Source organism: Bombyx mandarina, chromosome 16 (genome assembly GCF_030267445.1).
Source record: "Bombyx mandarina strain Sakado chromosome 16, ASM3026744v2".
NCBI lineage: Eukaryota > Metazoa > Arthropoda > Insecta > Lepidoptera > Bombycidae > Bombyx > Bombyx mandarina.
The window spans coordinates 4553212-4576860 of record NC_143222.1 but is presented as its reverse complement, the minus strand read 5'-3'; the positions used below and the strand labels follow the sequence as shown (position 1 = coordinate 4576860).

Here is a 23649-nt window from a genome sequence, read left to right as displayed (position 1 = left end):
ATAATTTTAATGATAGGTTATTTAAATCAATTTGATTAAAGATCAAGCATGCGAAGGTGATACAAAAGGGTGGTCATGACCCTCAGCAGTGAGGAATGCGACACAAGCGAGGGGGGTGATTGAAAAAAAATAACATGTGTGCAATTCACACGTGTTAGAAGTGAAACCTTCAAAAATTAAAATACAATTATCCTAAATGTCTGAGTATATTATTAGTAAAATTTTGTCATTAGTAAATAATTGTAAATCACCTTTTATAGTATAAGGTAGCGCCCTCTGTGAATTGATATTTTAACTTCACGTATATCTTAAATTAAAATTCACTACAAGATATTTCATACACACGTTGGTATTAAAACATCTCACAGATGGCGCTGTATTAAAAATAAAATACTTTATACGTATGTTTTAAAGTATGCAGGAACTGAGCATTCTGTCTCACTTATTCTCTCGATCTTTCTCACTTGCTTGCTCCCTACTCTCACTCCATGGCTAGTTGCTTCATGTTACGTTCGCCCTGTCTTACTCTCTCTCTCAATCGGTCTCGATCGCTCTCTCTCTCTCTTTTTCGATACTTCCGGTGCATACCTGCGTGACGTTACATCTGTTAAAAAATTTACCCTGATGCGCCTAAAGGAGTTTCACTTCAACAAGTGAGGGGGGTGATTGAATAATATGTATAGATGTTACTACGATAGGTAGGTAAATAAAAGCAAACATCATTTCTTTATGTATGTACTGCACAAATATTCACGAATGACCTCCACGGTGAAGGAATAACGTCGTGTAATGCAAAACGAACTCTAATTTGCGTAATAGCTCGTGGCAAGGCGTCTTCTGAGCACACACGGGTAGGTACCATCACCCTGCCTGTTTCTGCCGTGAAGCAATAATGCGTTTCGGTTTGAGGGTGGGGCCGCCGTCGTACAGTAGAACTGAGACTCAGATCTCATGTCTTAAGCTGGGTGGCGGCAATAACGCTGTCGATGTCTGTCGGTCACCACTTAACACCGCCGGCCATGAGCTCGTTCAACCTCATAGGCAAGAAGATGATAAAACAGCCGTAATATAATACTGCTACGCGCTGGGGTTCGGGATAAATAAAATTCTACCGAAGTACAAATTAAAAACTGTATTCAACACTTAGAACACTTAAAACACTTCACAAACACTTTAAAATTCTCGAATAGCTTCTTCCGCTTCGCTTCAGGTGATCCGTTCGCTGTTTCGCTTCGAGTAGTTCCGATTACTAACTGACTGCGTGCCATCTCTGCAACGCTTTTATAGCCGATACCACATCTCTAGAATTGTCGAGAATATTCCACACATTTCGAGTATTGTGTTTCCGCTATCTGACAATAGATGGCGGTGTACTTCTCGAGCGTTCTAGGTGTTACTAGATCCTTCGATATTCGTTCGACTATTCCGCGATAGATGGCGTTACTCTTGCCGGCGTAACAATACTTCAACTTCTAATATCAAGTTGAATGACTGTATTTACTTTGTATGTATTCAGAAAAGCACTTCATACCAGGTGCGCCGAGAGCTCGCTCTTCCGTCTATCTAATAAAAGATTGTATACTAGTCTTCTATCTGCTCTGGTGGTGAAGAAATGTAGTTTTTTTCATTATTTCTGTCTATTATCAGATAAACTAACTACAAAAATAACTTTACATATGAAGGCCATGTTAAAGGTTAAATGGGCTATTAGCGTTAGTTTGTGGTATGATTTTCTTGACTATTCTTTCTCACTGATACCTGAATTTATCTTCTATCTATATATATATATAAATGAATTGCTGTTCGTTAGTCTCGCTAAAACTCGAGAACAGCTGGACCGATTTCGCTAATTTTGGTCTTGAATTATTTGTGGAAGTCCAGAGAAGGTTTAAAAGGTAGATAAATATGAAAATGCTCTGACTTAAATAAAAATAATAATTTTGTTTTTCCTTTGATGTGTTTATTTTATACAAAAGTTTAGGTCCTTTATTTATCGATTGAGGCACTACGAAGTCTGCCGGGTCAACTAGTTATGTATAAATGTTAAATTACGCAATGTTGCAAGTACAGCTACTATATTAATAATTGTTAATTTATCACTTTAACCGTAGCGTGATATTACACAGACAGTCTAAATTCTCAATGCGTTCCCGTTGCGGTTCCTAGCCACTGTATAACAAGACTTCGCGGGAACAACACCGATCGCGGCAGTCCGTGTAAAAACATGTTACAAATACTTACCACGTTTTTAATGTTCTTAATTTTGATTGGAATTAGAGCATTTGAAGAAGACTACGACATTGAATATTACGATAACTTGCCGGAAAATCATTATCACAAAGAGGGAAGATCGTTTTCGTATCCCCAGAGTCCGATTATAGATTTGGTTATGAAAACAGCTGCCCCTAATTATGTACCGAAAAATTCTGGAGACATTTTTGACTTTTTGAGAGATTCGTATCCGCTGCCTGGAGGTAAGCTTTATTATGTCAATATTGAATGTTAATTTTGTCGTTTTTGCTGGCGGTCCCACCCTTCCGACGGGGAGCGCGTTTATAATTCACAGTGAGATGATGGTACCAACAAGATCAGATATAATATCACTATTATATTTGATTGAATTTCAATTTCCTTACACTATAATAGTTTCAATTATATATACCATAATAACAATTATCTATAATAGTTTTGTATCACTTGATTTTAATGTGGGCAAACAATTAAATTTTTAAGATGTGCTAAATTATTTTGGATTTACAAATAAACTACCAGTACTCTGTAGTAGCTGTCCGAGCCTTCGAACTCGAATGTTTCGTGGCAGAAATAAGCAGAATGGTAGTACAAACCCGCGCAAGCTAAATTATAACGCCCTATTTACTACTAGAAATTGATTTTATATTGTTTTTGACGATTTTATTTTTATTAAACTAGGACACATGGTACTCGCCTGCGGGATTTGAGCATAAATGTATCGTTTGACGCGATAACAGAAAGCGTCTTATCTTTTAGGCCATGATGAACAGTTGGTGTCGCGAATAAAAAATACCAATGTTTGATCAAAAATCGGATGAATTACATTCAGATCGATTACGATATAGTTTTCGCACTCTCATATTCTATAACATGATTGCGTAATTCAGTGCGTTTCTTAATACTCCAACTGTTATTTTCCTGACAAGCTATTTCTTGCGGAAACATAATGTTAGTTGCTAAATAACGTGTTATTATATTAATTATCTAGAAATACACGATACCTGAATCGCTATAATGATGTGCACTTTTTTCTTACTTAGATTAAATGGAAAACTAATAAGCGCGTCTCAATACCGGACCAATACATATCATCATTCAAATACTATATTCAAATTTTGCCAAATGACTATTCTCGTCAAGGAACACGAAAACTGTGAAATACCCGAATTTTCAGAGCTCATATTTCCAATAGTTTTGGCGCATTTCTAACTGAATGTCACGTAAATCATTTTTTTATTTTTTAGGACTGCACAGCCCTTATCATGAATACGATTTCGTAATCATAGGGGCGGGCTCAGCGGGCTCCGTTTTAGCTTCTAGACTAACAGAAGATAAGAACACCACGGTCTTGCTTATAGAGGCCGGGAAGCCAGAAATGATATTAACTGACATTCCAATTATGGCACCATATTTTCAATCAACAGAATATGCCTGGCAGTACTACATGGAACCCCAACCTGGAGTTTGTAAAGGTAAAATCGTCTCGATCTTCAATTAGACATCTTTATATACATTTTTACTCTATTGATATTGTGTGGTATGGTATTAAAGGCGTAAAAATCAAAATATGCTTGTATCTTTCCAACTTTTTACATGAGAACGAACAAAAATTGCGTTGCAAGTTTATAGTTATAGTTTTCCTACGGTTCAAAACTTCCACCACACCAAAATTCACTTCAGTATCACTAAATCAGATGATTATACAATAGTACTAGAGTAATTTTCTGTATCACAATTACCGACTCACGCTAAAGTCTTTATAAATAATAGATCTGAATCCTCAGGTATGATCAATGGTCGTTGTTTTTGGCCGCGCGGGAAGGCAGTCGGGGGTAGCAGCGTCATCAACTACATGATATACACGCGTGGTAGACCACAAGAATGGGACAGGATCGCGGCCGCAGGGAATTATGGATGGTTTGAAAATAATTTTAATTTATTTTAATATTTAATGAAATTTTTATTTATTTATATGCAGAACGTTTTGATTTCATTAGTGATGCAAGTGTTTATCTTGGGACGATCAAAAATCCTAAAATTAGTGAAGATGCTATTTTAATTAGCATGACTGTGTTTATATTTATACTAGCTGTACCCGTCCGCTTCGCGTAGCATTTAAAATTAGCATTATTATTTCTCACCCCCACAAAGATTCTCATCATTGACAACCCCGTAACTGGTGTAGGGAGTCCCACACTCTTATAAATATTAGCCTATCCATTAAGTACATGTATTTTCTACATGGATTTCTACGTTGCCGGCGGCTCGAATTAAGAAAATAAGCAACTCTTTTAGGGGGCTGGGTGTACAGCTTTTCAACAAGATCCCACTAAACGTTCAACTACTACCTGTTCATAGATTTAAGAAAACTGTTAAGGAACGTCTGTGCAACAAGGCATATTATAAAGTTAAGGATTATTTACTAGATGGCACTACGTGGGAATGAGGCGCTCGCTCCTGGCCTTTTCATTTTTCATTATTATTATTATTATTTTAGACTTGTTTTTTCTTTTATTGTGAATATTTCTATTTATTTAAAAAAAAAGAAAATATTTGAGAAAAAACAAAAAGAAAAAAAAAAGCCCGCTGAGTTTGTTTCGCCGGTTCTTCTCAGGACTGTGGCTTTTTTTGGAACCGGTGGTAGAGTTAACATTGTTATTTGTATTTTGACATTCAACAAGTGTGTCATACTGACATCTAAGTTGAAATAAATGATTTTGAATTTGAATTTGAATTTGGATACCAAGTTTCAAGTCGTTCGGATGCATGGTTCAGTAGTTATAACGGAACATCCGTAAAAACCACTGTAGCTTTATTTATATTAGTATAGATTGTTGATATACCTTGTAATATTTGTATCTTAGATTTTTTAGTAGAATTACGAGTATTACTTTTCACTTAAGACCTTTACTTAACTCATTTACAGAACATTTCATTAATTTTCGTTTTTTGTTGTTTCCTTGCTTTTCGAGGTTTGCTTTTTGGTCATGTTCCTAAATAGTATAAATCCAAGTCGTTCTTTGCCTCTTGCTATTTCTCTTTTTTTTCTACCTGAGCTGGTAACCAAGGGTGCGTAACCGGACGAGTAGGTTAGCTCGCGGGGCTTTAACCTGAGGACGTCGCTAACACAAGTCCCAGCAAGAGTAGTGCTTCGCAGAATCTACCCCTGGATCGGAAACGCGATCCACTGAGAAGATCCGGCGAGAAACTCAGTGAGCTGCGTAATCAAGCAGCTAGCTAAGCAGCTGTAATCGATCTTGATACATTTTTCAACAATATATAGAACTATAAACGAAAAGAGTTTATATGTGAATATTTTGGACAAAGTAACAAAAATATGATTGTTTTATGTAAAAAAAGCTATTATATTGTCAACGTTAGCCAAATCTACTAAAGGCCATGTTGTTTGCAGAGTTGTTTTTTTTTTATTGCTTAGATGGGTGGAAGAACTCACAACATCTACAATGTCAATTTGTATACATCAAGACTTTTGGAAAGGCCTTATCTATAGATTTTTTTAAATGCAATTTGAAAATTTATTGTACGTGTGTAAAAACATTGAAGAATTCCCCAGAGTCTGCGATTTGCACAATGTGAACACTATGAACAAACATAGGCTTGCGTTGCCGGCGGCTCGAATTAAGAAAATAAGCAACTCTTTTAGGGGGCTGGGTGTACAGCTTTTCAACAAGATCCCACTAAACGTTCAAGTACTACCTGTTCATAGATTTAAGAAAACTGTTAAGGAACGTTTGTGCAACAAGGCATATTATAAAGTTAAGGATTATTTACTAGATGGCACTACGTGGGAATGAGGCGCTCGCTCCTGGCCTTTTCATTTTTCATTATTATTATTATTTTTTTAATTGTATTTTTTGACTTGTTTTTTCTTTTATTGTAAATATTTTTATTTATTTAAAAAAGAAACATTTGAGAAAAAACAAAAAAAAAAGCCCGCTGAGTTTGTTTCGCCGGTTCTTCTCAGGACTGTGGCTTTTTTTGGAACCGGTGGTAGAGTTAATAATGTTATTTGTATTTTGACATTCAACAAGTGTGTCATACTGACATCTAAGTTGAAATAAATGATTTTGAATTTGAATATGAATTGAATTTGTATGTTTTTAACAGGTCATACCGTGAAGTTTTGGAATATTACAAAAAATCTGAAAACGCTAGACTCAATGGTTATGAAAAAGATCCAACAAGGAATCGTAATGGGGAAAATCCTGTGGAATTTGTACCGATCAGGTAGTACATTAATAATTCACTAAAAAATACGTCCAGTTTAATATTTAATAATTATATTAATATATTATTTATTCGATAGTACCTATAAGTTAATATGATTTTATAATTTATATGTGAGACAGAAATAGACAGTATAAAATAGGTAATAAAAAACTAACTATTAGGCATTTATTGTGACACCATGTAGCAATTTTAACAGTCCCACTAATAATGGGGACTAGAAACTTTGTTTAGATTCACATTAGTATGATTCATACAAAATACATACAAATAAACCTAATTATTTCAAAGCTAGATGTTTATATTCCACGTATTTTTGTATATTTATTCATAATTTTCAGGACGAAGCTCATCAAAGCATTTTTAGAGGCCGGTAGAATCTTTGGACATCCAACAATTGATTATAATTCACCGCACCAATTAGGATTCGGTTATGTGCAAGCTATAATAACCAAAGGACACCGACAAAGTGCTGCGAAAGTATTCCTGCATAGACAGAAGAAGCGGCGAAACTTACACATCTTGCCGGACACATACGTCACTAAAATACTCATAGATGCTCGAACTAAGACAGCCTATGGAGTCGAATACGTACGAAACAGATTAAAACACACTGTACTAGCACGAAAAGAAGTCATTCTATCAGCCGGTCCCATAGCGTCTCCTCAGCTACTTATGTTATCCGGCGTGGGCCCTAAAAAACACTTAAACTCAATGGGCATACCGGTTCTCAAAGATCTGCCAGTTGGTAAAATGCTATACGATCATATTTGTTTCCCAGGGCTTATATTCGAACTCAACACAACCGATGTCAGTCTGCACGAAAGTAAAATGTTAAGAGTGCGACCTATACTGCAGTGGTTAAAGAATGGTGATAGTACACTATCATCTCCGGGTGGCGTGGAAGGAATCGGTTATATCAAAACTCCGATCTCCAACGATCCAGATCCTATACCTGATATTGAACTAATCAGTATCGGTGGATCTATACTGTCAGATGGTGGGCCTGGAGGCAGTAGAGCAATTCGAAGAGGAATGAGAATTAGGGATGCAGTTATAGATGAGGCTTTTGGATCAATAGACAGGGTCTCAAGAGATACTTGGAGTGCATTTATTTTGTTGCTACACCCAGTTTCATTTGGGGGAATAGAGCTTAAAAATAAAAACCCATTTAGTCATCCCCGGATGTATGGAAATTATTTAACTCATTCGAAGGATGTAGTAACAATTATTGCTGGGATACGATACGTACAGGCTATGGCGGCAACATTCCCTTTCCAGAAGTTTGGTGCAAAAGTACACAAAGCGTCCTATCCAACTTGCCGACACATACCGTTTGATTCAGATGAGTACTGGGAATGCGCTATTCGCACCCTCACTGCTACTTTGCACCACCAGATTGCGACGTGTCGAATGGGACCAAACAATGATCCATTAGCAGTTGTAGACCCAGAACTAAGAGTATATGGGATCGAAAAACTGCGGGTCGTAGATTCAGGAGTCATACCACGAACTATATCTGCTCATACACATGCACCCACGATGATGATCGCTGAAAAAGCTGCTGATATGATCAAAGCTACATGGGAATCAATGCTACCTAATTATATTTCCTATTCATAAATTAATTCATTTCGGGTTATGCATATTTTACGAACGCGCCAAATTATATTTATTTTATATTATAAGGAAATTAAGTTTTTAATAGAGTTACTTGGTTACCAGTCATCTACGTTCACTTTTTAAATAGGGATTTTGTTTATTATGGTATTTTTTATTAGATTATAAAATATTTTAAAATAAATTGTACATTATTGAAAATTACAAGAATATACTTTCAGGAAAAGCTAGTAAAAGCGTATCAAGAATACACGCAAAATAAAGATATAGAATTTACGAGGGCGTTAGACATAAATAATACATTAATTTAATATAATATATATATATATAATAAATAATTAATTAGGGTAAATCACTAAAACAGTGTAATTATTCGTTTAATCCCGTTGAATATGATATGTTGCGAATTGTATTAGGGGCGCCGCGAGTTAAAAATACATTCAAAACAAAAATACAGAGCTTACAATTACATAAATCATAAAGGATATTAATTAAGGAAATTGGTCAAATGATGTAATAATTATTAATATCGTTCAATCTGATATATTGCGAATTCTAGTGTATGGGCGCGTGAATTGAATTTGTGCTCAACAAAAGCAACAGACGGACATAATTATGATATTTAGATAAGGGCAAGCCCAAAGTTTCTTGCCTTCCCAGGTGTGAAACTGCTTTTCGAATCAGTAGCAAATTCTTGACGATTTAAAAGCGCCCGGGAAGGTCTATATAAATACGAAATACATTTAGGTTTTGAATGTTTAAGGCATAGCATCGTCATTGCCATTAACTTCTATTAAACAAGTTCATTTAAAAATTAACAAGTTATGATGCTAACGTAGCTCAATTTTACCAGGAAACACTCGTTAATTTTCTCTTTCCTGAATCGTTCGATGACGAGGCTTACAGCGTGTATGTTACTGTAACCTTTAAGGGTGGTCCCGACCCTCAGCAGTGTGGAATACGACGCAGGGGGGGGGGGGCGATTGAAAAATTAATAATATGTATAGAGTTACTACAATAGGTACGTAAATAAAAGCAAATACCATTTTTTATGTATGTACTTCACAAATAATAGGTTGGGGAAAAAGTTTTTCGCATTACAAATAGTATGTTTTTTTTTTTTTTTTTTTTATTGCTTAGATGGGTGGACGAGCTCACAGCCCACCTGATGTTAAGTGGTTACTGGAGCCCATAGACATCCACAACGTAAATGCGCCACCCACCTTGAGATACAAGTTCTAAGGTCTCAAGTATAGTAACGACGGCTGCCCCACCCTTCAAACCGAAACGCATTACTGCTTCACGGCAGAAATAGGCAGGGTGGTGGTACCCACCCGCGCGGACTCACAAGAGGTCCTACCACCAGTAATTACGCAAATTATAATTTTGCGGGTTTCATTTTTATTACACGATGTTATTCCTTCACCGTGGAAGTCAATCGTGAACATTTGTTGAGTACGTATTTCATTTGAAAAATTGGTACCCGCCTGCGGGATTCGAACACCGGTGCATCGCTCAACACGAATGCACCGGACGTCTTATCCGTTAGGCCACGACGACTACTAGAATGAACTTGTACTACTTGAACTACTATGTATGAACTTGTAATAAAATCTCTTTGGCTATACTATTTGTGTCTGGCTGGTTTTGGTTTCATGAAAAGTTTAACTTTTATAGAAGATAATTCCAAATTGAAATTAGGAAAATGTGTGATTTTTATATAATTTTCGTATTGTCAAGATGAGTGAATATAATGAAGAAATTTGATACATTTTAAAATTTTACTACAAAAAACGTAAAAATGCAACGCAAGCCGCGAAAATAATTTGCGATGTTAATGAACCTAGTGCAATGTCGGTGAGAGTAGCACAAATTTGGTTTAAGCGTTTTTAATCCGGAAATTTTGATGTCAAAGATGCACGTCGCTCTGGTCGCACTATTTCGGATAAAAAGGATGCCATTTTTGAAAAAGTGGAGCAACATCGGCATATCAGTAGTTACGACGTAGCTGAAGAACTGGGAATTGACCACAAAACAGTTTTGGCGCATTTGAAAAAAACTGGGTATACAAAAAAAACTCGATATTTGGGTGCCACACGAGCTCACTGAAAGAAACCTAATGAACCGTGTACTCATTTGTGATTCTTTATTACGACGTAATGAAACCGAACCATTTTTGAAAAAGCTGATAACTAGAACGTGTGAAAATGGTCGTGGTCAAAGGCCGGTCAGGCTTCACAAACTGTGGCGAAACCCGGGTTAACTCGCAACAAGGTGATGCTCTGTGTGTAGTGGGATTGGAAGGGCATTCTTAATTATGAGCTGTTACTACCAGACAGGACCATCGATTCTGTACTCTACTGCGAACAACTGATGAGATTAAAGCAAGAAGTTGAGAGAAAGCGGCCGGAATAAATCAACAGAAGGGGTGCGGTTTTTCATCATGATAACGCTAGACCTCACACATCTTTAACCACTCAGCAAAAATTAAGAGAGCTTGGCTGGGAGGTGTTAATGTATCTGCCGTATGGTCCTGACCTTGCACCTTCAGATTTCCACCTGTTTCGGTCTCTTCAGAATTCTTTAGGCAGTGTCAGGTTAACATCACGAGAGGACTGCCAAAACCAATTGTCGCGGTATTTTGATCAGAAGCCCCAAAATTTCTATAGCAATGGGATTATGTCCCTACCTACGTGATGGCAAAAAGTTATCGAACAAAATGGTACCTACATACTTTAGTTCAATGTAAATAAACTATATTAAAAAATGTTGTGAATTTTCTTAAAAAATGCCAAGAAACTTTTTCACGAATGATCTCCACGGTGAAGAAATAACATCGTGTAAAGCATAACGAACTCTAATTTGCGTAATTACTCGTGGCAAGGCGTCTTCTGAGCCCACACGGATAGGTAACATCACCCTGCCTATTTCTGCCGAGAAGCCGTAATGCGTTTCGGTTTGAAGGATGGGGCCGCCATTGTACAGTAAAACTGAGACTCAGATCTCATGTCTTAAGCTGGGTGGCGGTAATTACGATGTCGATGTCTGCAGGTCACCACTTAACACCGTGGGCCGTGAGCTCGTTCAACCTCATAGACAAGAATATCATAAAACAGCCATAATACAATACTTCAACTTCTGATATCAAGTTGAGTCACTGATTCGCTTTGTATGTATTCAGAAAACCACTTCACACCAGGTGCGCCGAAAGCTCGCTCTTCCGTTTATCTAATAAAAATTATATAGGTACTGGTCTTCTATCTACTCTGGTGGTGAAGAAATGTATTTTTTTCTTTTCATTATTTCTTTCTAATATCAGGTAAACTAACCACAAAAATAACATTACAGGTAAAGATCATCTTAAAGGTTGCATTGTTTATTAGCGTTAGTTTGTTGTATGATTTTGTTGACTATTCTTTCTCATTGATACCTGAATTTATTATGTGTAAATGTTAAATTACGCAATGTTGCAGGTACAATTACTATACTAATAATTGTTAATTTATCACTTTAACCGTAGCGTGATATTACGCAGACAGTCAATTCTCAACGCGTTCCCGTTGCGGTTCCTAGCCACTGTATAACAAGACTTCGCAGGAACAACACCGATCGCGGCAGTCCGTGTAAAAACATGTTACAAATACTTACCACGTTGTTAATGTTCTTAATTTTGATTGGAATTAGAGCATTTGAAGAAGACTACGACATTGAGTATTACGATAACTTGCCGGAAAATCATTATCACAAAGAGGGAAGATCGTTTTCGTATCCCCAGAGTCCGATTATAGATTTGGTTATAAAAACAGCTGCCCCTAATTATGTACCGAAAAATTCTGGAGACATTTTTGACTTTTTGAGAGATTCGTATCCGCTGCCTGGAGGTAAGCTTTTTTACGTTAATTTTGTCGTTTTTGCTGGCGGTCCCACCCTTCCGACGGGGAACGCGTTTATAATTCACAGTGAGATGATGGTACCAGCAAGATCAGATATAATATCACTATTATATTTGATTGAATTTCAATTTCCTTGCACTATAATATTTTCAATTATATATACTATAATAACAATAATCAATAATAGTTTTGTATCACTTGATTTTAATGTGGGCAAACAATTTAATTTTTAAGATGTGCTCAATTATTTTGGGTTTACAAATAAACTACCAGTACTCTGTAGTAGCTTTCCGAGCCTTCGAACTGGAATGTTTCGTGGCAGAAATAAGCAGAATGGTAGTACAGACCCGCGCAAGCTAAATCATAACGCCCTATTTACTACGAGTAGAAATTGATTTTATATTGTTTTTGACGATTTTATTTTTATTAAACTAGATCACATGGTACTCGCTTGCGGGATTTGAGTATAAGCCTATCGTTCGATACAATAACAGAGAGCGTCTTATCTTTTAGGCCATGATGAAATGGAATACAAAATGGAATAAAAAATACCAAGATACTGTTCGATCAAACATTGGATGAATTACATTCAGATCGATTACGATATAGTTTTCGCACTCTCATATTCTATAACATGATTGCGTAATTCAGTGCGTTTCTGAATACTCCAACTGTTATTTTCCTGACAAGCTATTTCTTGCGGAAACCTAATGGTAGTTTCTAAATAACGTGTTATTATATTAATTATCTAGAAATACACGATACTTGAATCGCTATAATGATGTGCTCTTTTTTCTTACTTAGATTAAATGGAAAACTAATAAGCGCGTCTCAATACCGGACCAATACATATCATCATTCAAATACTATATTCAAATTTTGCCAAATGACTATTCTCGTCAAGGAACACCAAAAACTGTGAAATACCCGAATTTTCAAAGCTCATGTTTTCAATAGTTTTAGCGCAGCCGTTCTTTCTAACTGAACGTCACGTAAATGATTATTTATTTTTTAGGACTGCACAGCCCTTATCATGAATACGATTTCGTAATCATAGGAGCGGGCTCAGCAGGCTCCGTTTTAGCTTCTAGACTAACAGAAGATAAGAACACCACGGTCTTGCTTATAGAGGCCGGGAAGCCAGAAATGATATTAACTGACATTCCAATTATGGCACCATATTTTCAATCAACAGAATATGCCTGGCAGTACTACATGGAACCCCAACCTGGAGTTTGTAAAGGTAAAATCGTCTCGATCTTCAATTAGACATCTTTACCTAGTCAGGTCATAAAATGTTTAATGTAAAATAATTGAAACAAGTTTATTCATTATGTAACCATTCATATACCAAAATGAACTTAACAAAACATAGATTCTTATGACACTAAAGTTTATTCAAAATGACGTCCGTGATTTTGAATACAGGCCTTCAATCTGCGCGGCCAGTCGTCTATCGCAGCACGAACGAGGTCTATGACAATATCGGCGGCTGCCTTAATCAAGGATGTCTTGAGTGACTCCAAATTGGGATAAGGCTTTGAGCACGCCTTTTCCTCCAAGTGTTGCCATATCTTGTAATCTAACGGATTCAAATCTGGACTGGAGGAGGGCCAGTCTTTGTGCCGGATGAAGTCGATTTCACGCGCCGCCAGCCAATCTTGTGTGCTCTTCGCTCTATGAGCTGGCGCCGAATCTTGTTGAAATACCCAGCGCCTGTTATTGAACATGGTATGAGAAACAGGTTCCACAAGGTTCGTCAGGACTGTATTTTGATACACAACTGCATTCGTTTTTACACCTTTCTCACAAAAATGTACCTCTGTTCAGCCCCAATAAGAAACTCCCAACCATACCATGAGCGCGGATGGAAAATGGCCTCGTTGGACACGCGGAATACGGTTGCTCGCTTCTTCACTACTGTGTGCGTACACCTTATCATTTTGTTTGTTGTAGATCTCTTCTACGGTAAAAAAATTTTCATCCGAAAAAAGAATTTCCCGATATTTTTTCCCGCGTACCGCTTCAACAAAGCGCGGCATCTCTTCAGTCTCAGGTCCATTAGACAAGCATTCAAACGATGTCCTGTTTTTCTTCGATATGCCCGAAGTCCTAAGTCTTCATTTAACACCCTTTTCACCGTGGTTCTACTTAACCCCATCTGAAGGGCCAACAGTTTCTGCTTACGTTTGGGATTTCTTTGAATTCGCGCTTTCACAGCTTTTATCACTGCTGGAGTCTTAACAGACCGAGGGCGACCACTTCTTGACCTGTCATCTACACTAGAGTCTTCATTGTATCGTTTGATGGTACGATAAACGAATCTTTTGGTTATATTCAAATTTTTCAGTATGTTAAAAATTTGAATTGGCGCGTAACCGTAACGATGCAACGCAATAACTGCAACACGGTCTTCTTTAAGCGTCCACTCCATATTTAAAAATGAGTAAAATTCTAAAAGTATACATTTTTATTTTCATGAACAATTCGAAATTCGAATTCAATAAACTTTTTTGTGGCCAGCATTCTAAAAGAAAAGTTTTTACTGTGTGACAATACTTATGACCTGACTAGTTATATACATTTTTGCTCTATTGATATTGTGTGGTATGGTATTAAAGGCGTAAAAATCAAAACGTGCTTGTACCTTTCCCAACTTTTTACATGAGAACGAACCAAAATTGCGTTGCAAGTTTATAGTTATAGTTTTCTTACGGTTCAAAGCTTCCACCACACCAAAATTCACTTCAGTATCACTAAATCAGATTATTATACAATAGTACTAGAGTAATTTTCTGTATCACAAATACCGACTCACGCTAAAGTCTTTATAAATAATAGATCTGAATCCTCAGGTATGATCAATGGTCGTTGTTTTTGGCCGCGCGGGAAGGCAGTCGGGGGTAGCAGCGTCATCAACTACATGATATACACGCGTGGTAGACCACAAGAATGGGACAGGATCGCGGCCGCAGGGAATTATGGATGGTTTGAAAACAGTTTTAATATATTTTAATATTTAATGATATTTTTATTTATTTATATGCAGAACGTTTTGAATTCATTAGTGATGCAAGCGATTATCTTGGAACGATCAAAAATCCTAAAATTAGTGAAGATGCGTGAATATTTTGGACAAAGTAACAAAAATATGATTGTTTAATGTCAAAAAAGCTATTATATTGTCAACGTTGGCCAAATCTACTAAGGGCATGTTGTATGCACGGTTGTTTTTTTTATTTATTGCTTAGATGGGATGGGGCCAGCTAACAGCCCACCTGGTGTTAAGTAGTTAATGGAGCCCATAGACATCAACAACGTAAGTTTGTATACATAAAGGCTTTTGGAAAGGCCTTATCAATAGTTTTTTTCTATGAAATTGACAGTAAAATTGTGTGTGTGTTTAACAGGTCATACCGTGAAGTTTTGGAATATTACAAAAAATCTGAAAACGCTAGACTCAATGGTTATGAAAAAGATCCAACAAGGAATCGTAATGGCGAAAACCCTGTGGAATTTGTACCGATCAGGTAGTACATTAATAATTCACTAAAAAGTACAGCACTAAATAAGTCCAGTTTAATATTTCCTATTTATTCTATACTAGCTGACCCGGCAGACTTCGTAATGCCTAAACCTAAACCTTTGTATAAAATAAACTTAAAACAAACAAAGGAATCCGTCCGACGTGGGACACATCAAAGGAAAAACAAAATTGTTATTTTTATTTAATTCCAAGCATTTTCATATTTATTTACCTTTTAAACCTCCTCTAGACTTCCACAAATCATTCAAGACCAAAATTAGCCAAATCGGTCCAGCCGTTTTCGAGTTTTAGCGAGACTAACGAACAGCAATTCATTTTTATATATTATATATTATAAGTATATATGATTTTATATATTATAAGTCAATGTGATTTTATCATTTATATGCTTATTATTTATTCGTAGTTTATATGTGAGACAGAAATAGACACTATAAACTTGGGAATTATTAACCGACTATTATTATGACACTATGTAACAATTTTAACGGTTCTACTTATAATGGGGACAAGAAACTGTTTAAAATCACATTAGTATGCTTTGTACAAAATACAAACAAATAAACCTAACTATTTCAAACTTCGAAATTTATATTCCACGTATTTTTGTATATTTATTTATAATTTTCAGGACTAAGCTCATCAAAGCATTTTTAGAGGCCGGTAGAATCTTTGGACATCCAACAATTGATTACAATTCACCGCATCAATTAGGATTCGGTTATGTGCAAGCTATAATAACCAAAGGACACCGACAAAGTGCTGCGAAAGTATTCCTGCATAGGCAGAAGAAGCGACAAAACTTACACATCTTGCCGGACACATACGTCACTAAAATACTGATAAATCCTCAAACTAAAACCGCGTACGGAGTCGAATACGTACGCAACCGATTAAAACATACTGTACTAGCACGTAGAGAAGTAATTCTATCAGCCGGTCCCATAGCGTCTCCTCAGCTACTTATGTTATCCGGCGTGGGCCCTAAAAAACACTTAAATTCAATGGGCATACCGGTTCTCAAAGATCTGCCAGTTGGTAAAATGCTATACGATCATATTTGTTTCCCAGGGCTTATATTCGAACTCAACACAACCGATGTCAGTTTGCACGAAACTAAAATGTTAAGAGTGCGACCTATACTTCAGTGGTTAAAGAATGGTGATAGTACACTATCATCTCCGGGTGGCGTGGAAGGAATCGGTTATATCAAAACTCCGATCTCCAACGATCCAGATCCTATACCAGATATTGAACTAATCAGTATCGGTGGATCTATACTCTCAGATGGTGGGCCTGGAGGCAGTAGAGCAGTTCGAAGAGGAATGAGAATTAGGGATGCAGTTATAGATGAGGCTTTTGGATCAATAGATAGAGTCGCAAGAGATACTTGGAGTGCTTTTATTATGTTGCTACACCCAGTTTCATTTGGGGGAATAGAGCTTAAAAATAAAAACCCATTTAGTCATCCCCGGATGTATGGAAATTATTTAACTCATTCGAAGGATGTAGTAACAATTATTGCTGGGATACGATACGTACAGGCTATGGCGGCAACATTCCCTTTCCAGAAGTTTGGTGCAAAAGTACACAAAGCGTCCTATCCAACTTGCCGACACATACCGTTTGATTCAGATGAGTACTGGGAATGCGCTATTCGCACCCTCACTGCTACTTTGCACCACCAGATTGCGACGTGTCGAATGGGACCAAACAATGATCCATTAGCAGTTGTAGACCCAGAACTAAGAGTATATGGGATCGAAAAACTGCGGGTCGTAGATTCAGCAGTTATACCACGAACTATATCTGCTCATACACATGCACCCGCAATGATGATCGCTGAAAAAGCTGCTGATATGATCAAAGCTACATGGGCATCAATGCTACCTAATTATATTTCCTATTCATAAATTAATTCATTTCGGGTTATGCATATTTTACGAACGCGCCAAATTATATTTATTTAACATATCTTATATTTATATATTATAAGGAAATTAAATTTTTAATAGAGTTACTTGGTTACCAGTCATCTACGTTCACTTTTGATATAGGGATTTTTTTTATTATGAATTTTTTGTTAGATTATAAAATATTTTAAAATAAATTGTATATTATTGAAAATCACAAGAATATACTTTCAGGAAAAGCTAGTAAAAGCGTATCAAGAATACACGCAAAACAAAGATATAGAATTTACGAGGGCGTTAGACATAAATAATACATTAATATAATATAATATATTTATATATAATAAATAATTAATTAGGGTAAATCACTACAACAGTGTAATTATTCGGTTAATCCCGTTGAATATAATATGTTGCGAATTGTATTAGAGGCGCCGCGAGTTAAAAATACATTCAAAACAAAAATACAGAGCTTACGATTACATAAATCATAAAGGATATTAATTAAGGTAAATTGGTAAAATGATGTAATATTTACTAATATCGTTCAATCTGATATATTGCGAATTCCAGTGTAGGACGGACTTCATTATGATATTTAGAGAAAAGCAAGCCCTAAGTTTCTTGCCTTCTCAGGTGTGAAACTGCTTTTCGAATCAGTAGTAAATTCTCGACGATTTAAAAGCGCCCGGGAAGGTCTACATAAATACGAAATACATTTAGGTTTTGAATGTTTAAGGCATAGCATCGTCATTGCCATTAACTTCTCTTAAACAAGTTCATTTAAAAAGATATACAATTTACGGGGGCGTTAGTCATTAATAATATTAATTAGGGTAAATCACAAAAACAGTGTAATTATAGGTTCAATCTCATTATTCCTTTGAATATGATATGTTGCAGAAGAACGTAGACACAGTAAATTTAATAGCAAAAATATCTTGAGAGTCAAGAGAATATTATTCGCTAAGGCGCTTGTATTTAAATCATGTTACTGTAGAGACGAAAGAGGTGGGGTGATGTTCTCTTGGTTTGAGTCACTTTAGTTGCTCCAAACGGCGAGCTGACCTCTGGTTATTAATTTGCGACCGAGCTTACAGACATCATAGCGCGAAAGCCGCCATCAAACTGAGACATGAGCTAGAAGTCTCTGTTGTATTGTATGATGGCTGACATGTCGGAACACAAAAGACTGGCCGCAGAAAAAGGCAGGATGTTGGTGCCTCACGCGTATGTACATGCCTCCCTATCACGACTAATTATTTAATTTTTTAATCCAAATATTTCCTCTTTGCCAGTTTCATTTTTAATAAACTATGCTATTCCTTCATCATGTCAGTCGATTGTGAACAATTGTTAAACACGTATTCGATTGGAAAATTTGAAAAATACACTACAGTTTACTTACAGCCTGAATGCAGCAAGACGGATTCCTAATTCAAGTTTGAATTTTAACCAAAGAGTAAACACTTTGAATTGAACAAAGTGTATGTTTGACAGTTACAAAATGACTAAAAAAACATTGACGGGAACTTGAAAACTGAAATGCAATACACGTCATTAGCTCTTCGAATTATTTACCATACTTCTAAAAGAGCATTAGTATTATTTAGCATTCTTATAAGAGCATCAACAATTAAATCTTGGATAATGGTATGAACAGTTTAGCTGTAAAATTTTGCAAAAGCGATATAACTACTAGGTGGATTACTTTTAATCTCTAGTGCGCTTACAAGATATAATAAGGAAATTTTATTTATTTTAACATCACCAACTTTCTTTCTTTTTATTGCTGAGATGGGTGGACGAGCTCACAGCTCACCTGGTGTTAAGTTGTTACTGGAGCCCATAGACATCTACAATGTAAATGCGCCACTCATCTTGAGATATAAGTTCTAAGATCTCAAGTATAGTTGCAACGGCTGCCCCATCCTTCAAACCGAAACGCATTACTGCTTCACGGCATAAATAGGCAGGGTGGTGGTACCTACCCACGCGGACTCACAAGAGGTCCTACCACCAGTAATTTTATATTATTTATGTAACGGTTTTATGTTACCTTGTTACTTTAATCGTAAAAGATATAACGGAAAGCTCTTTAATGATTTATATATTACATACCAAATTAGCTATTAAAAAAAACCTGATCCGTTTTACTGTTACTCGTCGAACTATTAGCTAACTAACGGAGCGTTTTTTTAAAGCTATGCCTAATATACTATTTTACAAAAAAAATATCTTTTTTATTTTAATGATTAAACGAACGAGCTCACATTCAACTGTTTTTGACCCGGCAATTTGTTTGTGTTTCTCACGTTGCTCAAACGAGAGACTTTCGGCAAACCGTAACATAAGCAAGAAATTTGCAAGAAGATATTAATTTTTTTTTTTTGAGTGAATCGTAAAATTTACAATTTCCGATTTATCGCAAGGAATTTTATTTCAAAATAGGAAGAGAATAGGAAGAAAGTAGAAGGAAAGAATAAGGAAGGAAAAATAGGGAGAGTTTTTCCACATCCTTGTTATTTCGAGAAGCATACCTTGCGATATAGCATAATGTATTATGTTATTCTAAATAAATTAATAAAAGGTAATAGTATATTTTGTTGTAAATCATATATTTATATATTAGTGATTATTCCGTTAAATCCCTTTTAGGAATGCAACTAAAATCCTTTGCACTTCTCGCGTTTCCGCCAAAAAATCCTCTTTTATTTTCATAGTGCTTACAATGTTAGAAAACATAATTTACGACCTATAGGTATTCTAAAATTAGCAAAACTATATACTTTGAATTTAACTTGGATATGGCATCATAACAAACTTCAGATTAGATTCCAAAACTAGATTACTTTTACTGATACTGGCCATGAGAATTTCCCCGAATCAATCAATCCATTGAAACATGCAAAATATAGCAGAAATTAGCTCAAGCTTGACAGGAAAATTCTGAAGACTGAAGCAGGATAGGGCAGGGGCAGGCGGGGTAACTAAGGATGATGAGGAAAAAAATTTCAGTCTCGTGTGGTAAATCACAGAATTCCTTCTGGAATATATAATAAATAAAAGAAAAGGACAAATTAATAAAAATTTTAGACAACGCCACGAGGCAACCGCTAGGTAGTATGTTGATTCAACTATCATGGTTCCGATCATTATTATTGTATCGGTGCCTGGTTTGATAGCGAAAAGTTTCGACTTAAGAAACTTTCGTTACACAGTTCGGTCAGGAGCCCGGTGCAGAAAGCAGTTAGTTATCCTTGATAGGGCGCGTATTTTCCCGGTCGTGGACGAGCTTGCAGCGCGCACTCTGCGTGCTGTGGGTCTCGTCTGCGGGGGAGTTGCTGGACTTCGACCGGGCGCGTCCGTAGGTGGCGGATCACGGGCCTCTGGGCAATAGTCACAGGGGCATCGCTCCTTCTCTCTCGTTGTGTTACGGCGGGAGAGATTGAGCGACGCGGACCAAAACCAGCATCGGGGGTTACACGCTCTCCTCCCCCTTCACTTGCTGAAGGGTGGTTCTCCTGGAGATGCGAGGGCCTCCACTTTTTCCCTCTTTTCCTTGTTGTTTTATTGTTTTGTTCACACTGTCCTTTGGTTATTTTTATTTATTTATTAATTTAATTTAAGTTTCAATCTGTCCTTTTCTCTTCTTTTGTTTCCGTTCATTGTTTTATTTTACACGATTTTCTATTCTTCTTCTCCTGTGGTTTTATTTTGATTTTATTTGGTTTTATTTTTATCTTCTTTCCTTTTATACCCAATTCTAAGCTCTGACACCCGGCGAGAGAATGAATGGCTGGTGGGCGACCAGTCGCTAGGGTGTCCCAGGGAACCGAACCCTGGGTTAAAAAATATATAAAAAAGATATAAATGTAATGGCTAGTTTTAAAAAGATACTACCCCAGGAGGGTACCTCCCGCTCCGCGGGGGGAGAATCCCTCCGTGCGGCCGACTCGTCGGACGCACGCTGCCCCACGTACTCTGGGGGGGGCAAAAACTGCCTAGACGTCAGGTCCGGGAAGGACGGAGTTCAGAGGAAGATGTCCGAGAAGGACCTTGAAGTAAGCTCCTTAAGAGCCAATGTCGTGTCAGACGATGACATGGCCACAGTCGGTTCGGCCCAATCGTCGACCCGCTCGTCGCCGACACGACGACAGCGGAAAAGGGTCCTTAATATAAGCTCAGACGGGTTGAGCAGCAGCTCCGGTTCGGAGGCTCAGGGCCCGTCAGTTGCGAAGCCCAGAGCCGTGACGCCATCAAAGCGTGGAAGGGGACGCCCTCCGACCACGAGGCAGTGCGTTAGCATGGCTGCTGCCAGGAAGGCGTGCCTTAGGGCCCATAGAGAGGAGAGGGAGTTCACAGAGAGCGCGCGCACCACGCGCCAGAAGAAGAGAGCGGCTGAGGGATCTGTCCCTAAGCCTGATGCCGAGCGTAGGCTCCATCAGAGTGCTGAGGTGGCTCTGACGGTGGCCGCCAAATCTAGTAGCCCGAAGGGCACGTATGTGCGTGCATTGAAGGAGTTGGCGGCCACCGTCAAGGAGGCCACGGAGGACCTTGTGGGCCGCACCGCAACTGAAGAGGCTGAAAGACTGCGTGCGATCAACGCCAAGCAGGAGCAGGAGATCCTACAGCTTCGCAAGGAGCTTGATGAAATTAGGAGGGAGCTGGCTACGGTCTCGCAGGTGCTAGGAAATGCACCAGCCGCAGCCCCGGCCCCAAACACCGAAGAAGAAGAGGAGGAGTTGCGCCTCCAGCGCATTATGCGAGCTGTCGGCACGATGCTCGACGCTCGCTTTGCGGGGCTGGAGGGACGGCTTCTACCGGAGCCGCGAATGCGACCACCGCTAGCGGCGGACAGGCGGAAGAGCCGCGAAAAATCACCGGACCCTCCTATGGTCGTAGACGCTACACTGAATTCGGCACCATTATTGAAACCAGTGCCACCTACAACATCGGCGAAAAAGAGGATACGAGGCCCCAGAAGAAAAGCCACTGCGCAAGTGGCTCCACCTGGAACGCCCACCCTCCTCCCGGCTCCAGCTTCCTTGATCGAGAGCTGGTCAACGGTCACCCGTAGGGGCACTCGGCCGAGGGAGGGAGCAGTGAGGACGGTTCCAGTGGTAGCACCCGCTGAAGCGGGAAAGAAAAACCCGTCCTCTGCAAAGAGGAAAGAGAAAAAGCTGCGTCCTCCGCGCTCTCAAGCTGTTGTGCTCAAGCTGCAGCCGGAGGCTGTAGAAAGAGGACTCACATACCGCAGCGTACTCGCCGAAGCGAGAGCCAAGGTGGACCCCGGGGCACTCGGAATCCCCATCCAGCGCATCCGGTCTGCAGTGACTGGGGCCAAGGTGTTGGTAGTGGAAGGTGCTGATCAGAGCGCCAAGGCTGATCTCCTGGCCCAAAAGCTTCGTGAGGTTCTGTCCGCGGAGGGGGTCATCGTGACCCGGCCAGTGACGACTGCAGCCATCCGCATCAGCGGGCTGGATGACTCCTTGACGCCGGAGGAAGTAGCCGCTGAGCTCGCCCGGATTGGCGAATGCACTCTTGAAGCGGTGAAGATCGGAGAGATCAAGTCTGGCCCAAGTGGGATGGGTCAGGTGTTGGTTCGGTTGCCCGTCGCTGCCGCGACGAAGGTCCTCGCCGTACCGAAATTGAGGGTCGGTTGGAGCGTGCTCCGCGCTCATCTACTAGAGGCTAAGAAGCTACAGTGCTTCCGATGCCATGAGCTAGGGCACGTGAGCGCTCGATGTCCGTCGTCGGTCGACCGCAGCCGTGATTGTTACCGGTGCGGCCAGACCGGCCACGTAGCGTCCGGCTGCTCTCTGGCGCCACACTGTGCTGTATGTGCCTCTGCCGGCAGACCGGCGGATCACGTCTCCGGGAGCAAGGCTTGTGCCAAGTCCCCGAGACCGAGACCTAGAAGAGGAGCTTCCGCTGCGCTTGAGAATGCGCGGAGGCAGCCCGGTACGGCTATGGAGACATCGAATGACGCCCTGTTATGACAGGTGTCCTTCGATTCCTGCAGGGGAATCTCAATCACTCTGCCAGAGCTCAGGACCTTTTGTTCCAGAGCATGGCAGAGGGGTTGACCCATCTTGCGGTGGTCGCCGAGCCGTATCGGGTTCCTTCGAGCCCCGATTGGGCAGCCGATTTGGAGGGCCGAGTGGCTATCATC

General features: G+C 38.8%; 3 protein-coding genes across 3 annotated transcripts in view; 2 read left to right on the top strand and 1 right to left on the bottom strand.

Moving 5' to 3' along the window:
- Flo2 (flotillin-2) overlaps window positions 1–23649 on the bottom strand; it is a 419882-nt gene that overhangs the window by 370831 nt on the left and 25402 nt on the right. The window lies entirely within an intron of this gene.
- On the top strand, window positions 1962–9757 carry LOC114252878 (glucose dehydrogenase [FAD, quinone]-like). The gene is made up of 5 exons (XM_089733962.1): window positions 1962–2474; window positions 3498–3725; window positions 4038–4170; window positions 6382–6501; window positions 6843–9757. The coding sequence occupies exons 1-5, from the start codon at window positions 2225–2227 to the stop codon at window positions 8122–8124; spliced, it is 2013 nt and encodes a 670-aa protein (XP_089590088.1). The 5' UTR covers window positions 1962–2224; the 3' UTR covers window positions 8125–9757.
- LOC114252877 (glucose dehydrogenase [FAD, quinone]-like) lies at window positions 11412–17688 on the top strand. The gene is made up of 5 exons (XM_089733961.1): window positions 11412–12002; window positions 13030–13257; window positions 14870–15002; window positions 15425–15544; window positions 16193–17688. The coding sequence occupies exons 1-5, from the start codon at window positions 11753–11755 to the stop codon at window positions 17472–17474; spliced, it is 2013 nt and encodes a 670-aa protein (XP_089590087.1). The 5' UTR covers window positions 11412–11752; the 3' UTR covers window positions 17475–17688.

Bases quoted from the DNA above. Each gene is read 5' to 3' on its own strand.
- LOC114252878 (XM_089733962.1), top strand. From the start codon at position 2,225: ATGTTACAAATACTTACCACGTTTTTAATGTTCTTAATTTTGATTGGA. The intron at 2,475-3,497 runs GTAAGCTTTATT...TTTATTTTTTAG, and splicing joins TTCGTATCCGCTGCCTGGAG to GACTGCACAGCCCTTATCAT. The intron at 3,726-4,037 runs GTAAAATCGTCT...CTGAATCCTCAG, and splicing joins CCAACCTGGAGTTTGTAAAG to GTATGATCAATGGTCGTTGT.
- LOC114252877 (XM_089733961.1), top strand. From the start codon at position 11,753: ATGTTACAAATACTTACCACGTTGTTAATGTTCTTAATTTTGATTGGA. The intron at 13,258-14,869 runs GTAAAATCGTCT...CTGAATCCTCAG, and splicing joins CCAACCTGGAGTTTGTAAAG to GTATGATCAATGGTCGTTGT. The intron at 15,545-16,192 runs GTAGTACATTAA...TATAATTTTCAG, and splicing joins GTGGAATTTGTACCGATCAG to GACTAAGCTCATCAAAGCAT.